This window comes from Pteropus vampyrus, unplaced genomic scaffold (assembly GCF_000151845.1).
Source record: "Pteropus vampyrus isolate Shadow unplaced genomic scaffold, Pvam_2.0 Scaffold109, whole genome shotgun sequence".
Classification (NCBI taxonomy): domain Eukaryota; kingdom Metazoa; phylum Chordata; class Mammalia; order Chiroptera; family Pteropodidae; genus Pteropus; species Pteropus vampyrus.
Genome location: NW_011888890.1, coordinates 2,766,854 through 2,784,515, shown reverse-complemented (window position 1 = coordinate 2,784,515; position 17,662 = coordinate 2,766,854). Strand labels below are relative to the sequence as shown.

The 17,662-nt window shown below is 40.2% G+C and overlaps 1 protein-coding gene across 32 annotated transcripts in view; it reads left to right on the top strand.

The window, feature by feature from the left end:
* BNC2 (basonuclin 2) overlaps positions 1-12,472 on the top strand; it is a 399,821-nt gene extending 387,349 nt beyond the window's left edge. For 25 of the 32 annotated variants that reach the window (XM_011365317.2, XM_011365316.2, XM_011365315.2 and 22 more), the window contains one exon: positions 2,586-12,472. In XM_011365317.2, the coding sequence (XP_011363619.1) occupies positions 2,586-3,246 (661 nt within the window). In that variant the 3' untranslated portion in view covers positions 3,247-12,472. Of the gene's footprint in view, positions 1-997; positions 1,032-2,585 lie in introns of all 32 variants that reach the window. The other 7 variants (XM_011365330.2, XM_011365325.2, XM_023533711.1 and 4 more) reach the window with 6 other exon arrangements.
* Positions 12,473-17,662: the final 5,190 nt, after the last annotated feature.

Sequence of the window (17,662 nt, the reverse complement as noted above, 5' to 3'; positions counted from 1 at the left end):
GTTGAACAGAGTGCCAGAGCTGGTCTACACATTTCTGCACATCGTTTGGTTGACAGATATTGAGGGCTGGTACATCATCTAATTAGATTACAGATTTCTATTGCTGTAAGTGAGAAATGAAGAGAAACATCTCTTCCTGGTAACATATCGGTGAAGATGTGTGATTCACAAGTCATTTTAGGAAAGATGTGTCCATCTGGGCGATCAGTGTGTCCTTTTGTCAATGTTAATTTATTCTTCCATATTCAGTGTGTCTTGATATGACTGCTGTGTATCTGGCTGCTGTTTTCTCAGCAGCGAATCTAGGAAGTGGTAACTGCAGATGTGTGAGAAGCAACACAGAGTTCTAGATTACAGTCATCATAAAATGTGTTTGTAGAATTAAGAAAGCAGGGGGGTGTCAAAAATAATAAACAGAGGGGTGGGATTTCGTGAACTGCTTATGGTTGGCAGATTGTTTTTTCAACAGAGTAATAGTACAGTGTAACTGTATTTCCACATTCTTTTTTAATAACTCGGGTGGTGTCATACCCACGTGTCAGGGTAAAGATTTCGCAGGAGGCATTTCCTGCACTCTGCTTAGCAACCTGCACTTAGAGTTATATGCCATCTGACACCACAGAAATGGGGAGCGACTGTGTCAGACCAGGGACCATGGGGACAACTTCTGTTTATCATTCACATGTCTGTACACTGCATGCATCTGTGTAGAACTCATTTATGGATGATGCTGATGCTGCGAATTTGGTTTATCTTAATTTGATTAATGATTTTTGGATTATGCAGCCGATCTGAAAATCATCAAGACAGCATCTGAGATGATCGCTTATGACAGAAAATGATTTTGTGATCAGAACAATTTAAATCCCTATTTTATTGTTTAAGTTTTTTTAAACCAGATGTCTAGAATGTGAATTTGTTTTCTCTCTCTCTCTCTCTCTTTCTCTCTTTTTCTCTCTCTGTCTCTCATTCTTGCTTTCTTTTGTGATCGATTTAGCAAAAGATTAGAAAGCTGATCTTATTATCACAAGGTAAGCTCAGCCTTCCTAAGTGCAGTGTGGAGAGGGCTATTCCCCTCTTCCCCATAAAATCTAGAGTGCTATATATATTGTCTTGTGTGGAAAGGTGGAAGTCTTTCTCACCTTTCTTGTCTCTGAGGCACATACCTCTCAACCACCTCTAAAAAATATTAGCCATGCTTGTCACCAAATAGAGTGACTCATTTTGGTCTTCGTATTTTTTGTTTATAATCGGGAGGTTTGTTGAACTTTATACTGGCCATTCTAGGTTATTTCTATTATCACAGTGATTTCTCCAAGATGTAGAGCTTCTGCCATTATTGAGAAGCTTTATGTATCTGTAATTTATTTACTGGTTTATTTTTTGGAAGGGTAGCCTTCAATTTAGGTACTTGTCAAACATGTGAGCCTTTGCAGGTGGAGAGAGGTATATGCCCAAGGGCACTTTAAAAATAAATGGGGGATGTAAATACTAAGGCAATGTTTTCAGATAGATAACAACATATCAGGTTTTGTAAAGCATGACATCCCTGTGGATGCTCTGGGACAAATCCTGTCTTTTTTTACACAAGCAAAGCACTCAGTGAGTAGAGTAAAAGTTTTGCTTGTCTAAGAAGTACGGGTTCCAGTTGTTAAAATACAGGGACCGTATGTTATTATTGTGCTTGATTTTTTTTGTATTTATTGTGTGGGGTTTTTTTTTTTTTTCTTTTTGTCCCTTTGGGTTTTCTCTGTTGTTTAGTGTGAGTGGGTTTTATTTAAAAAAAAAAAAAACAGTATCTGTTTTTCAGCTTTTGTTTTAAAGAATTAAATTTGAAAAGTTAAATTGCTTGATGAAAACATTTTCAACTCTAAAATGCGGCAACTTCTGAAAATAAATAGATTTTACTATTAGATTTAGCTGAGATCCCAGATCATTCCGAGAAAAGGGATTTATCTTAAAGAGTCTATAACCCTATTCCAAATTGCGAATTTATTAAGCTAATTTTTTTCTACTTAAAACTTGAAGTGTAGGAATATGGCAGGCAAGATTTCATTATTTTTGAAATTGAACATTTATTATCTGGACTGTTTACTTAAAAAGAAATCCTTTTTATACATCTAAATAGTGTTTGCTGTAGAAAAAAGTTCTGTTTGTTTTTAGGTAAATTGAAATTATTCAGTTTAGACAAGCAGAAAGTTCCCCTTCTTTTATCTTACTTAATATATATTCTAAAATCTCTGCTATGAGATTCTCTGCAGCGGGTGCTGCTACATAGTAAAGCTAACATAACAATCATTGAGAAAAAGGTACATGGGTTTGCATTCATCTTACCATTGAAGAATTTTAGTCTCTTATAAAAATTATGTTAATGAAAAGCTCCCCTTATTGCACTTCCTACCACCACTTACTCCCAAATCCTGAAGATGTAGAGAAATGTTTGCTTTTATAATGGTGCAATTAGCAATGAATGTGCTTATTTGATGCCTCCTGAAAGCTGAATCCATTTTAAAATGCTCTCCTTTTTCTCACCCCTCCCTACTCCCTCTACACCTGCCCTCCCCCCTTCCCTCTTGTTTTCCTAGACACAGTGCCAACATAAATCTGCATCGTAAACTGTTGACCAAAGAACTCGATGACATGGGCCTGGACTCATCACAGCCCTCCCTTAGCAAGGACCTCCGGGATGAATTTTTGATGAAGATCTACGGAGCCCAGCACCCCTTGGGGCTCGACCTCCGGGAAGACGCCTCCTCTCCCGCAGGGACGGAAGACTCCCACCTGAACGGGTATGGGAGAGGCATGGCAGAGGACTACATGGTCCTTGACCTGAGCACCACCTCCAGCCTCCAGTCCAGCAGCAGCATCCATTCCTCCAGAGAATCCGACGCAGGCAGTGACGAAGGGATTCTTCTTGACGACATTGACGGGGCGAGTGACAGTGGGGAGTCGGCACACAAGGCTGAGGCCCCTGCCCTCCCCGGCAGCCTAGGGGCTGAAGTTTCGGGATCTCTGATGTTCAGCAGCTTGTCCGGAAGCAATGGTGGGATTATGTGCAACATTTGCCACAAAATGTACAGCAACAAGGGGACCCTGAGAGTGCACTACAAAACTGTGCATTTGCGAGAAATGCACAAGTGCAAAGTCCCCGGTTGCAATATGATGTTTTCCTCTGTGCGAAGCCGAAATCGGCACAGTCAGAACCCTAATCTCCACAAAAACATTCCCTTCACTTCAGTAGATTAGCCTCAGAATGGACACTACAAATGCCAGCTCTCACCAGATGGCCTACATATTTGAACTGCCATAGACAGTGTGTACTTTGTGTGTGTGTGCATGTGTGTATACACATGTATGCCTCTGTGTATACACACACACACACACACACACACACACACACACATACATCTTTTCTTTAGATATAAAAAGATAAACACTAGGTGCTTTTGAAATTTCCTTTATAATTTTGGAAAAGGGGTGGGATATTTCATTTGGGGTGAAAACAAAGTACCCTTTAAACACACATACACACACACATAAAGCGTGCAAGTAGCCCAAATTTTGACAGAATAATAATTCTTGGTCCTCTCCAAAGAGACAGTTTGTTGTACCCATGACTGTTGCCTGCAAAAAAATAAAAGGGAAAAAAAAAAAAAGAAAAAAGGAACTTCTTAATAGTTGTCTTTTGTGAACTTTTAAGGTTTTGAGAGAATCTTCAACTAAAGCATGGCAGATTCACTTGTAAATATTTAGCCTTGAGAGGCCAATGATGTAAAACAATTGTATTGATGTTGTTTAACTCTTTTGTTTAATTTTTACAGTTACATCCAGCTGTTAGATACGCAGGAAAAAAAAATAGTTTGCTGGCTAGCTCTATTCATTTATGTTAGCATTAATGCACATTTTTTTTTTTAAACCAACATGGTCTTGTTTTTACTACCTGCTAGATATAGAGATAAAGAGGTGCTGGCATGCTTTACAGCACAGATCTGATTTTTTAAAATGTCCTGTACTAGTACATAAATCCAGTCATGCACTTTTTTTCATACACTACAAGGGGATGTGTAATATCCATGCTTTTTTATCCTTAAACTATTGCCATACTTCAAGTAAGTGTCTTTTTTAAAAAAATTCACTTGTATAAAAATGGTCTGGTCAGTATAGGGCACAAATGCCAAACAAAAGTATTAGTGTTAACACAAAACTGCCAACTTTGCACAAGTTTCCAGAAAAGAAAATACAATTAGTCACTCAACATAACCACAGGCCAATTTGTCGGCCACCAGAAAACCGCTTTAAAAAAAACACTTGGTGATTCTTTCAAGTGCCGAATGTTATTAGAATCAACACTGCATCCTTCTTGCTTATATGTTAAGTTACATAAAAGGAAAACAAAATTATGTGGTGTGAAACAGCCAAGGCATTTATTCTTTAGAGGCAGGATAATATTTCAGGATACAAAAGTCCAAATTACTCACTATGGAACAAAGCTGAATACAGTAAAAGAGTTGAACACTCATTTCCAAGGACCTTACCCTCATCCTTTAAAAAGAAAAAAAAAGTCTGAACTGGGCTAGTCTGTTGTATGACTGCCTAATCTGTTGCAAGTTTTTCAGTAGTCTATGATTCAGGCCTGTTTGATAGACAAGATCAAAAGACATTTTATTTGGAAGCTTTGAAAACATGTGCTGAACTTGAATTGAGCAACACTCCTTTCTGAAAAGCCAGAGAAGGGGAGTTTTAAAACAGGATTTCTCACTGTTTAGTGTTTTGTGTTTCCCCACACGATTTGTCAGAGAGAAATGAAAGCAAGCCTAAAACCAAGCAATTGAGAGTGAGAAAGAGGGGAGAGATGATTCTCCAAACCTTTTTGTTTTGTTTTGTTTTGTTTTGTTTTGTTTCCGATGTTTACACATGTTGCCTGAGCTGGTTAACCACATCGGCAGCCTCAGCTACCACAACATACTGACGAAATGATGATATTTACTCAAGTTCAGTCTGCAGCCAAAACCATGAGGGTATGCATTGCAGACTGTGTTTTGTTTTGTTGTCTTTTTTTTTTTTTAAGTGAGGGGGGGAGGTATAAACAAAGAATATTTTGTCAAATAGTACACAATAATTTCAAGAGAATGTATTTCTTTTCTGCATTTAATGGCCTCAGACATTTCTCATCAGTCTAAAGTTAGAAATACCCCTTTTGTTTTAACTCTTCATGTCATTTCCATTCTTCATGTTTTGTAATTATTTTTTCTGTGTTCACATCAGCATTCACTTCCGTTAAATTTGCCAAAGGAAACTGTTAATATGTTTCTGTTATTATTATTCCTATAAGATTTATTGTACCTCACAGTATTTATTGTTTCCAAAAGTAAGCATCACTAGTTGAGGATTCAGTATTTTTATTTGTGAAAATTTCAGAAACAATGGATTCTTAAAGATAAGCTAGATGTGTCTAGGAGCTTTATCTTTTCATCTCCTTCAGAGGATGCTATGGGGTTCATTTAATTCTTCATTTGTTCTACGGTGAGGAAAGACCAAAAGTACTTTCAGTACAAAAGAAACCTTATTAAACACTATGTCTCTTAAATGACAAATGTTTACGGTAAAAAGCTGAGGAATTAGTAATAACCATTTTTGTTTTCTTGTACCTTTGAATTCCCCAAAGTCTTAATTGCTTTATTTTGGTGTTGTGTTAAATTGAATAGACAGAGATGTTTTCCTTTGTTTTATACCATATAAGACTCTGTACAGTTTGTTTGTAAAAGATTGAACTAGAATAATGAAAGTTTGTTTGCAAACATTTTGGTCCTCTTAGCGTTCTCTGTGTTGTGCTGTTGCCCCATTACCAAATAATTCAACTCAAAAAGGGTGGAAAAAATATTTTTAGCATCCCAACAAAAGATGGATACACTAGCTTTTGGGATGTGCATAGACAGAATTACACCCAGTTTTATGAAAATAATATTTTTATTTCAGTGATCTTTTTTAGAAGTTACACTCTTGGTTGAGATATTTGAACTCCTCTCTTACAGAATCAAAGTTTCGTCTATTTATTGTCAACTAAAAGGTTACATAGCCCTAGCGACTGAAGTCATAGCTGTCAGCAGGTCACATCAGCAAATGAACCAGGAATAGAACTGATGTTTGCTACTTGCCACAAACCAGGCTAATGTGGCTAGCCGGTTAGAACAAGTTCGGAAGCAGCAGGATTCTCAAAGCAGAATTTCCTTGCCTAGAAACATGAATGTGTTCACCTGCATTTTGTCAGAGAAATGGGCATGAATTCTGGACAACCTGCCCTTTTTAAGTATCTCCCCTCTTTGCTACTACTCTTGTGCCTCAAATGCCCAAATGTAATGGTGGCCTTTAAATGGGTGAATAACATTTTCCAATAAAAAGCCTATTTGCTTAAAAGGGGCAGGGGGAGTGGCTAGAAGTGGTACATAACAGGTAAAATCGCGAAATGTGCAATGCTTTTAGTCCCAAATTGTTGGTTGGTCTTGGGTGCGCGCCTGAATGGTATTTTGACTTAACTACAAACTTAGTTAAGATAGTGATCCCACAGCTTATTTGCAAACAAGAAGAATAAAGAGATCAGCATTTTAATCATTGAGCCCTTCATCTTTACCCATTCCTACTCATTTATTTTTTCACAGGAGATTCCTATTGTGAAACAGTTTCTCTTTAGCTGCATCCATTCTACGCTGGCTGAACATTAATAAGGATGCTGGTTTTCACCTAGGCGGCTTTTCCCCATTTGATTGAATTTAACCAGAGTTTTGTCACAGGTACAAAATTAGGCAGTATTATTAACGTGCATGTTCACTCGCTGTTGTTGAAAGTTACTGTTTCGATCGTTTTAAACTATGTTTTCTTTAAAATATCATAAAGGTTTAGTCTGCTTTAGGGAATATCTGCATGCTGTGGAGGAGAACAGCGAAGAGCAGGAAAAAGGATAGGTAATAAGTAACTCGGTTTTAGAAATGTGATAAAAAGCTTGACACTTTGTTCTGCTATTAATTGTATTGAAATAATTTATTCCAGTGTAATGCATTTCAAATCTTAATCCGGCTGCCTAGTTCACCCTGATGCCTTTTAAAGGTTTAGAGGTGTAAATATTTTCCTTCTCAACATGATAAACATATTTTTTTGAAAACGTTTTTTAGCACAATGGTGCCACTGTTTTTGTAGTGAGATTCCTTTGGTCTTGAATTTCCAGGCCCTTCCAGTAAGGAGAAAGGCACTTAACTGGTTAACAGCCCAATTAGTGTATTCATTGCTCTTTTTAAAAAGCTTTGATTATATCAAGAATGGGCTGTTCCAGAGGCATTCTCCTCATTTTACTCAGGAGAAACCATGCATTAGGTTCCCACCAAATAAAATAAATGTGACCTTTTGTTCCTCGTCCTCCGCACACACCCCAGATGTGGGCCAAGCAAATGAGAGTGGGGGCCCTTGGCAATTCAAACATAAAGAAGTCGGTAACCAGGTGGAGACGGACATGCTGCTAACTGCTAACGGTTGACCTGAGCAGTCCCGATTTGTACTTGGTCTGTTGGTGTTGCGTTAGTTTGACTAACAGTAAATAAAAGTCAACTGTAATAGAACACGCTACATTGCTATTAAACACCATCCAGAAGAAACTTCATTCTTCCTATCAACACATCCCTTTGCTAACAACTTTCTAAAAATTATGACAACCCTTATTTTTTTTAAAGCCCCCAAATTTGGAATATTTACTTTAAAGGATTTTGTTTTTCCCTCTCATTCTTTATTTTTTAATGGGAAGCGGGTCTCAATGAGCAAGGACAGCAATAAAAGGCGAGCACCAAAAAGACGGGAGGGAATCAGCTTTTGCAAAAGCCAGAGAGATGAGTAAGGGATACTAAGTAGAGGATTGGTACCTGCCCGTTTGAGGGTAGCTAGAAAAAAACGGTTAATGCACTGGAAGTGTTTGTTCAAGGAAAAGTCTGGTACAATTCTGCTTAGCAGTGGATGAGAGCACGTGGACATGGTGCCCTGCGGTTCTCCCCATGACCAGGTGCGCCACCGAACCCCAGTCTGAGGAAGGGGGAAGAAGGCAAGGACAGCTGCTTAGAACAGCTCAAGTTCCATAGGGTCAGGAGAGCCAAGAAGGAGGTAGTTGTACAATTTTTTTTTCTTTTTCTTCTTTTGGACTGGGAAGGGATGCCAGAGTCCCTTAGGGAAGCAAAAGATACGATGGGTCACCTAGGTTATTGCAAAGGACAGTGGTCAAACTGAGTAATCATGGCGAGTGGTAGCCAGGATGGGTCTCTTCTGTTTCCATCATTACGTTTGCTTGTCCCCATAGCCATGAGTGTAATGCTTCTCGGCTACAGTTCTCTTGATCAAAATGTAAGCTCATTTACCTTCCTACGAAGCATCAAAGTAACTTCTCCATTTTCATATTTTCCCTCAAAACTAAACCACGTGTGGTAGCCTTGCTCATGTTAGTATTACGGCCACATCTTATCTGTCCCAGACTCATTTCCATATTTCCAATAGTTGGAGAGTTTCTCACCGTAAATGGTAATGTTCAATTAGTATTATGTAAATCCAACTGTAAAACTGACCAGTGAGTTAGTTCATCCTCACTCTTGCCCAGATCTGCATCCATCCTTGTGTCCTATCATCCCCATTCTTCTCACATCTTGCACGAAATGATGTTTATGGTCATTCAGCAATAGCTGGACACCAACACTGTCTTTTTGGCATTTGCTGAAAAATCCAAATGCCTAATAACGGGGATACAAAAAAACGAAGCATTTTCACAAATACACTGAATTGGATCAGCATTATTGTTCATTATAATGCTATATATATTTTTGAAGCAACGTGCTATAGTTGTCATAAAACTATTCTAAAGTGTTGTAAATTTATTTGACCTTTACTGCAAAAAAAAAAAAAAATTTTTATATGGAGTATCAAGACAAGGTTCAGTTTGTAACAAATAGTGAACCATTACAAAAGAGGAAAGGAAAAGCCTGGGCCGAGCAGCGAGAAGCTTCAGTTCAATTTCACCTCATATCTTTCTAATAACTTACTTGTCACTTTATTCCCTTCCAGTAATGTGAATGCTGCTGACAAGACTGTCACACTAACAGCAGACAACACCCTCTTTGCTTCAGCCCCAGCTCTCCTGGCTACTTATTGCCCTGGCCCTGAAGGGACACAAACTAATAGTGTGCTTTCCAGTTCAGCACTTGGCCATCAAATATAAAAGGATGCGTAATTGCCTGTTTATCCCTTGTGAAGGGGAAATTGAGTACAAGGGCTAGGCTTTCCCACCGAGTTCCCTGATGTACACACATTCACAATCAGCCTCTCTCTCTCCCTCCCTCTCTCCCTTCCTCCTCCTTCCCCCTCCCTCTCCATCCCCTCCCCCCGCCCCCCCACCGCCACCCCTCACTACACAAGCTTATACACACACCTACTAAACTGCATCTTTGGTAAGCCCAGGGCTGCCTCTAGATGTCCTCTCCAGCTATTAAGTGGACAGTAACAAGATGACTTCTTAAAGGGTCAGTAGGGAGATGCTGGCTGTGACAGAATTCTTTGTGTCTTTGGAACTTAAGTATTGCAATTGCATGCCCATCCATTTTGGAAGTACTGGGTGTGGCCCTATAATTACTGCAAATTTCCCCACAAGTCAATGGCATAAGCAGGATTAGATTGCCCCATATTCTGTAAGGAAAGCATTAAAATATTTTTCCTCCCCTTCAAAAAGTTTACACGTTGAAGATAAATTAGTGCATAAAAATGGTATGTTTTGTTTTGTTTTTGCTTTGGCATTCGACCATTGGTCTAAATGTATATGTGTATCTCTGAATGACGACCTTCAAATCCATAGTGTAAAATGACAGAGTAACTTTCATTTTGTTAAACTGGACTGACAATCTGAAAAAAAAAGGCACAGGGATTTTGACTTTAATCACTAAAACAGGGACTACACTATACATAAAATTCCCCACTTTGGGAGAATTTTTGTGAGTACAAGTACAGTGAGCTTTACAAAATCAAGAGGCCAAAAGGTACCAAGGAAGAACAGGTGAAAATGTTATATTCCAAAATACCTTGAGCCCAAATAACCTGGAGGTATTGGCTACTATTTTTGTATATTGAACTACTTAAATGATGGTTGAAAGTGGCTAGTTAGTGATAAGGGAAGGACAAGATCTTTGTGAATCTTCCATATGGAACTTGGGGACTGTGCTTCCTTCCAACTCTCTGGCAGCAGGTGTGACAGAAGCTGTTGACCCCTGCTACAACAGTCACATTTCAAATATATTTGTCAACCAAATAAGACACACGCAGGTGTCATCTTTGGTGTGAACGTGTGGGAAGAGGGAAAAGCAGCAGTTTGAAGATAGACAACTTAACGGGTCTAATCTGACAAACCTGTGCTAAATAATTTCACTAACCAGTCTGAGCACTGGGAAGAAAAGCACTTTGAGCAAGGATTCTTGGGGTCAGAGGAAAAGCAGTTGACTTGATGTTTTTTACGTTCCTCCAGTTTGTATATATTAAAATCATTTCTCAAACATCCTATTAGAATCTTTAATTAAAAGCTCAGTTGCCAAAATTGCACAGATTCTGCTAACTTATATTAGCATTTTCCCCTGTGAATAACAGGGGTGCTTAAGGACTTTTTGAATTTTTTTAATGCTTTTTTTAGCTTCATTTTTTTTTTAAAGAATCTTTGAAGACAAGGAAGAGCAGAAAAGGGTATTTTAACAAAAACGGAGAGAAGTAGATAGTATAAAAATATATTTCTTGAAGAGAGAGTATCTAAGTGCTATACCAAGACTTTATAAGGCTTCCTGTTGCCAAATGCGCTGTTGAAATAATGCACAACTAAGATGGCAAATCAATCCATTATTAACTGGCTCTGCCCACTTCTCTTATGGAATCCAAGGATTGAGAGGTGCCCCTGGGGAGACCCTGGAGGGATGAGAGAGTTCCACGCATCTGGTCCTAGAAATGTTTTCCAAAAGAGAGGGAGGAAACCCCAGGCCTCTTGGTAGTCCCCCTGCAAGGTGAACTGACCCAGCACTGTTTCTGTGGGAGCCTCGCTGCCTGCCTTTTCCATGCTAGGAGACAAAGCATCTCCCGCCCACCCGTGAACCAGTACTGTAGCCGCAAGAAGCATTGATCCATGAGGTATGATGCTCTTGAACTTCCAGACAATGTGCTGAGTTAATAGGTTCACTTAAGATGTATAAACCAAGGTTGATTTTTTTTTTCATCTAGTAGTCAATTTGGAGCATTTTTGCATGTCTCTGTACAGAGTAATTCATTCCTCTCATTGCCTATCTTATTCTTCCCTGACTTCATCATCTTTTCACTCCCACCCTTTGCTCTTCTTGTGATTTCACCCACCCCCTTAAAAACATCTTTTCTGAAGCAAGAAGGTAGAACACTCCTTCATCCTGATTTTGATCGTTTTGGAAACATTTGTGTGTTCTACCCTGTCCAGGGTTTACATAACGTGAATTAAGTGAATGAGATGTTCTAGTATTATATATTAACCTGATATGACTATCGCAGATTTATAATATATGGTGCACTTGCTTTCCTGTGCAAACTTTGGTTCAGCTGCCCTGCGGAGAAATCTTACCATTTTCCTACCAGTGCCAGTACGAAAAGTGCAGGAGAGAGAAATGTGGGTACATGGAGGTCAGAGGGGAAGGAAGGTGGAGAAACCAGGAGTGGACTTTGGTCTGAGGCCACCTGGGCCTTTCCTCAAAGATGGACGTAAGCTGGGGCTTTGGGGAAAAAAGCACTCTGTTCTCTACTGCTGCTCATGGACAAGTCCTTCTTAGAACTGCAAGGTCCCTCACGTAGCTGGGAGAACACACCTTTCTTCTCCACCCCAAACCCACTAGTGTGTCTCAATAACAAAAGCTTCATGCATCCTGCATATTTGACCACAAAAGTGGCCAAAGGGAATCAAAATATCTTGAGGAAAAGGAATTTTCACCAAGATATGTCCTCTCCCTCCCCCAGAGTCTGGGGGTTTCTGCTTTTGTGTTTGTGGTGTTCTCATCTGCATCAAACCAGTCTCTTCTGCTAAGCCTGTGCAGAACCAAAGTTTGTACTACAAAAGGTAGCTGCACCGAGGGATGGGGACAGCTTGCATTACCCTGATCTCATTATCGTGATGTTGGTAGCTTCATAAATACTGTATGTACCTTGAACAAGGTTTTTTGTTTTTGTTCTGTTTTGCTTTTGGTTTGTTTTTATTAGTAGTCTAAGGGAATTAAAATTTTATTTGCTATTTCCTTTGTTGTATTTCTGTACTATAAACTGTCCTACAGTATGTCTTTTGCATAAAATGCATAAGGGTTTGGGGATGTAAATGGAATTTTATTCATATTTTGTCCAAATACCTCTTGTAATTTGTATCAAAATTCTTGTACAATTTTTATATTAAAGATTTATCAGTCACTGATCTCTTCTTATCTTTTTGATTTGAAGAAACCTCAACAAACTCCAACAGACCTTTCCAAAATACACCCAGTGACATGTCAGCTCCCATCATAATGCACCCTATTTAAGTATACTTGCTGAATAACTCAGAGTCGATCCCCTATTTGGACTGAATCCTGGTTTATTTAATACACTTCTTAGGAAGATCAAACTTGTCTTTGGCTCAGATGACAAAGCTGAGTCAGAGCTACAGAGATCCCAGCGAGTCCCGATGGAGCCTGGCAAACACTGACCTGAGTCTCCCCTCACCAAAGCTACCCCTGTGAGGATTTCTTTTCTGTGTCTCTCTGGAGTTTTTTTCTCCCAAAGCTTTTGCTCCTTTAAGGCAAGGAAGACCAAAAGAAGAACTTAGGAATCTTTGCACCTCAGCTTTCTGTAAATAGATTTTCTTTCCTCCCCAACGCTGGGAAATTTGTGGACAGCAGCCAACAGGATGATGACTATATATGTTTTTTTTCAGACTAAATGCTGTGTTTCGGTTTATATTCTCTTGGCAGTGGTTTTCTGCAGATTGTGCTTTTTATATTCTAGAAATAAAACTAGCAGGTGGAAAGTTGTCATAATCGGCAGCGTCTCCTCCTCCTGTCATACTGCTTGAGCAACAGTGGGGGAAAGTATAAAGAAAGTGCTTTGGACTCGGCAATGTTTAATATTACCCCAGCCTCTTAAACCAATCCTAGCTGGAAATCAGGCTAACTCAGACTGCAAGGAGTCTCTCTTCTAATTTAGTATTTTCAGTTCATCCCTGATCAAGCCAGATTTGTCCATCTCCCTGGTTTGTCTCACTACTTCTCCAATTCCCCCTGGCTGGTAACTAGGGAAATGAGCACCCAGACTCTACAGCAGCTCCCTGGGCCTGGGCCTCTGGCCGGCAGGGAGCCAGGCAGACTGCTTGTACCTGTTCTGCTGTCACCTGGCCCACAGCACAAAGCGGTCCAGCCACCTTCAGATGCCACTGACTGAGGACCTCTCCCAAGGCAAGAGGGGTGCCAACCTTGACGGGGTTGCCTTGGTTTCCTTTGAGCACCCATAGACAGGTTTTGGGGTGAGGGGGAAAAAATAAAAGGTTAAGCAACTTTGAAGAAGTCTACTTCTGTTGAGGGATGTGGTGATGAGTGTCACGGATGTGTTAACACACTCCTGGAGGGAACCCACGCATAATTATGATCTTTTCATCTGTCATAACAGGTCTGTAATCGGCAACAATTCTCCCTCAAACAGTTCCTTCTTCTTAAAAAGATTATTTCAAATGTTATTCAATGGTGGGAATCCTCCTGTTCAGCAAAGAGGCACCCATGAAGACAGCTCCTGGCACAAAGCTAATCAAAGCTGCCTAGGTTGCGGCCAGTGGCTCTCCTGAGTCACTGGAAGACTTGCCGAGTGCTAATTCGCACCGTGTCAGTTGACAGTATGACAGTAGATTAAGTGCTACTAATTTAATAAAGCTGCTCTGAGGACGAAGCCGATCTATCAGTGAAGACCAGAGAGGATCCCATTGGCCAATGCTCGGGAGAAGCAGCTGAGAATATTGAATTGCCTGGAGTAACACTGGGGGGGAATCTATCGATCCTCAGTAAGGTGCAGTTATTTTTAGTCACCTGACTCTTGGGTACCCAATCATTACCCATATTCATCAGAGAGGTATAATGAACAGAGGTATTGATTAACAGAGCTAGCTGAAGAGATTTCCCAACAGTGCTAGTTCACATTGATAGGTCTCCAATGGGAATAGAGGCCACGCAGCCCTGGAACATAACTTATTGTGTTCTAGGTCCTTCCATCGATTTTATCTTGGAGGCAGGGGGAGGGACAGCCTTGCACACACTGGTGCTCCCTTGACCTTTCTCTGAAAACTTTTTGGCAAAAAAGTAAGTAAGTAAATAAATATAAATAAATATAGATGATAGATAGATAGATAGATAGATAGATAGATAGATAGATAGATAGATAGATAGATAGATAGATAGATAAAAGAGAAAACCAACTGGCTACAACAGTCAACAAGTATACGGCCCTGCTCTAAGTCTCCTGCTTCCATCCAGTCTGGCTGTCGTAACTCATCTTTGATTGCTGTGTGTGTTATCTTGATTTACAGAAATTTGCTCGAAGCTGGGACATGCCAGTCAGAGCTCAGAGCCATCAGGCATCGGAAGCCTTCCCTCCCCTAAAGATCGACATATGGCTTCGGGAAATTATCGTGTTAGGCTAATTGCACCAAGTTGGCATGGTAGGATCATAATGAGTCCCGATTTCAGCATGCTGACCCCAAACCCAGTGATGCCAGCGCAGAGTAACTTTCCAAGCGTTTTGCCTCATGGCAGGAATCCTCATTGAGCTGCTGTTTGCAAAAGGCATTTGGTTAGATTTCTAGCGTGCGCCCTGATCCTGCACTGCCACGTTCCAATCATGTGAGCACAGGGAGTTTGCTGTGCTCTTTGCAGGAGCACTTGTCCTTCCAGAGAACTAGTGGTGACCCAACTGCCATAACCACCAGAAGCCATGTGCTGCCTGACAGGCAACATGCTGCTTAAAATGCTGATATGTAACTAGAAACCATTAAACCCCAGGGAGAAAAAAGTAAAGGATTATTACAAGGACAGCTGTAAAAAGTAAAGCTCAAATGCATCATTAGAAACCAGAAATTCACAAAGTACAACTGTCTGTCATCCACACGAGATATTAGTAACACTTGACTTGTATATTAATGAAATGCTGTCGAAACTCTAAGTCACCCCTTAACCACTGAAGCTGGAGAGAAGTTTCTCTTTAGTCTCTCCTTATCTAAGCCTGGGTTTTTGATGACATTAAATTTCATTTGCCTCACATTAGCCTCACCAACATGCCTTAATTTGTCTTACCTCGGCCAGCAGAGTTTTTCATCTTCGGGTGCAGGCTCTGCTTTGACTTTGAGATTCTTACGCCACCTTCATCCTTTTCTTTGCCCTTCTTTCCTCTCTTCATCGTAGTGTTGAGTTCGACTTCTGTTTTCCCGGCTGCTAACATTTAAAAAATCAGTTCGATATATTTTGATTTGCTGAGGTTAGACTTTACCTTGACTTCTTTCCAAATGTAAGAGCTTATAGGGGAAAAAAGTATCAAAGCCTTCAATAATTTAAAATCCAGAGTTCTGTTCATTGTGTAGCAAATTCAAGTTTTTGGAATACTCCAAAAAATGGTCATAGGCAATTGAATTTAGAGGTTATCAGAGTTTTGGGCATGTGCTGTGTGAGGTGATTTAAAATTATTAGGCCACTTGCAGGTTTTTAGAGAGATTCATTTTTACAGATATAAGTGCTATTAACAATTCGAAGCACTCTCATAATTCCACATCTTTGTTCTTCCTCATGATCTCAATTTCAATTTTTCTTATTTTTTCTTAAGTGGAGAATTTCCTTTCAAAGTTCCACAAAGTCATTTGCAGGCTGAAAACAAGACACTTATTTGATTATTTTCAGATGTCGCATCAATTGGCCTTCAGCAGGAAGTGATCCTGCAAGACGTTATGCTTTTTGCTTTCTGTTCTTTCAAAAACCACAAACCTGTGTGTTTGAAAATCTGACTCTTTCCGAAGCTTTCAGTCGCACCCACAGAGCTCACATGTGAGAATGGTTTCAGGCTCACATGCAGACCTGCCTTTTGAAGAGAGCAAAAAAGCCCACTCACTTTTCATAGATCTACTGTGAGCATAAGCAGAGAGGAGGGAAAGCCAGGGTGAAGTCCAGGGAGCTGTAGCCCACATGGGAATTGTGTTCTAAGCACCTGAAATATAGGTTGTTTCTCCAGCCCTCACAGTTTGTGGCACATAGTAGGTGATCAGTGCACATAAATAGAATAAATGGATGAATGAATGGGGAATGGGGGTGGGTGCATGTAGCCTTGCATTAAATGCCAAAGTCAGAGCCAGTCTTAAGAGTAGGCAAAGAAGCCGTCTATCATACCTGAATAGAATGTATGATTCAGCTACCTGCGAAGCAAATAGTAGCAGAAGCATTGAAAAAGAAGACCAGGAGTCAAAGTACCACTGAAATGGCCTCACTTTGCTATGTTTTCCCTTCAGGATGCCTTGGCCTGAACTCATTGAAACCTATAACCCATGAGTGGGCATCAGGGCTGGACAAAGAGACCTCTAGGAGAAACCCTCTGGTCAAGTAGTTGGGAAGAAAACAGTGAATGTTCAGGGAGAGTGGGAGAAATTTCCAATTCTTTCCTTTTTTTCTGTTTGTTTGTTTGTTTTTAATGCCCACCTCAAACCCAAGCAATCCTGTGGCAGAGTAGCAGCAGCAGCAACAGTAACCAGCAGGCGCCTAAACTCTGCAGGAAGGAAGCCGCCTGCCTCACTGCAGGAGCCTGTGTCCAGAGAGGGTGGGGAAACCCCTTTTTAGTCTCCATCTGTCCTCCCGCCGCTTGCTCCTGGAAGTGAGCAGTCATAGGAAGTAAACTGCAGAGCACCAGCTTTATGGCCAGAGGAATGAAAAGGCAGAGCTGGGAAGTTCCAAGCAGACCATGGAGGGGGAAGTCCTTAGGAAATGATGAATGATGAATTTCTGGGCTCACCCCTGAGGTGTATGTGCATGGATCTGACCCTACACAGCATAGACTGGCTACCAGGTGGTGCACACGTGGGACAGATCCAAATAGTGCTTCAAGGGCTTTTAAAACTGAACTGATACTGGAACTAAGACCAGCAGAAGGATGATTGGAACTTGCAGCCTGAACTCAGGTCAAGTGGCTCCTAAAAACGTATTGACTTTCTCCATAGGCTTTAAACAAGACCCAGAATCTCATAACATATGTAGTAGTCTGGCTTATTATTTGTTTGTTTTTTAGTTGTGGTAAAATATATATAACAAAATTTTACCATTTTAACCATTTTTAAATGTACAGTTCTGTGGCATTAATGTGCAACCATCACCACGATCTATCTCCAGAATTTTTCATCTTCCTCAGCTGAAACTCTATGCCCATTACTTTCTCTCCATTCCCTACCCCCACCATTCTACTTTCTGTCTCTATGTATTTGACTACTCTAAGTACCTCATATAGGTGCAATCATGTAATATTCATCTTGTGACTGGCTTATTTCACTTAACATAAAGTCTTAAAGGTTCATCAGTGTTGTAGCATGTGTCAAAATGTCTTTTCTTTTCAGGAC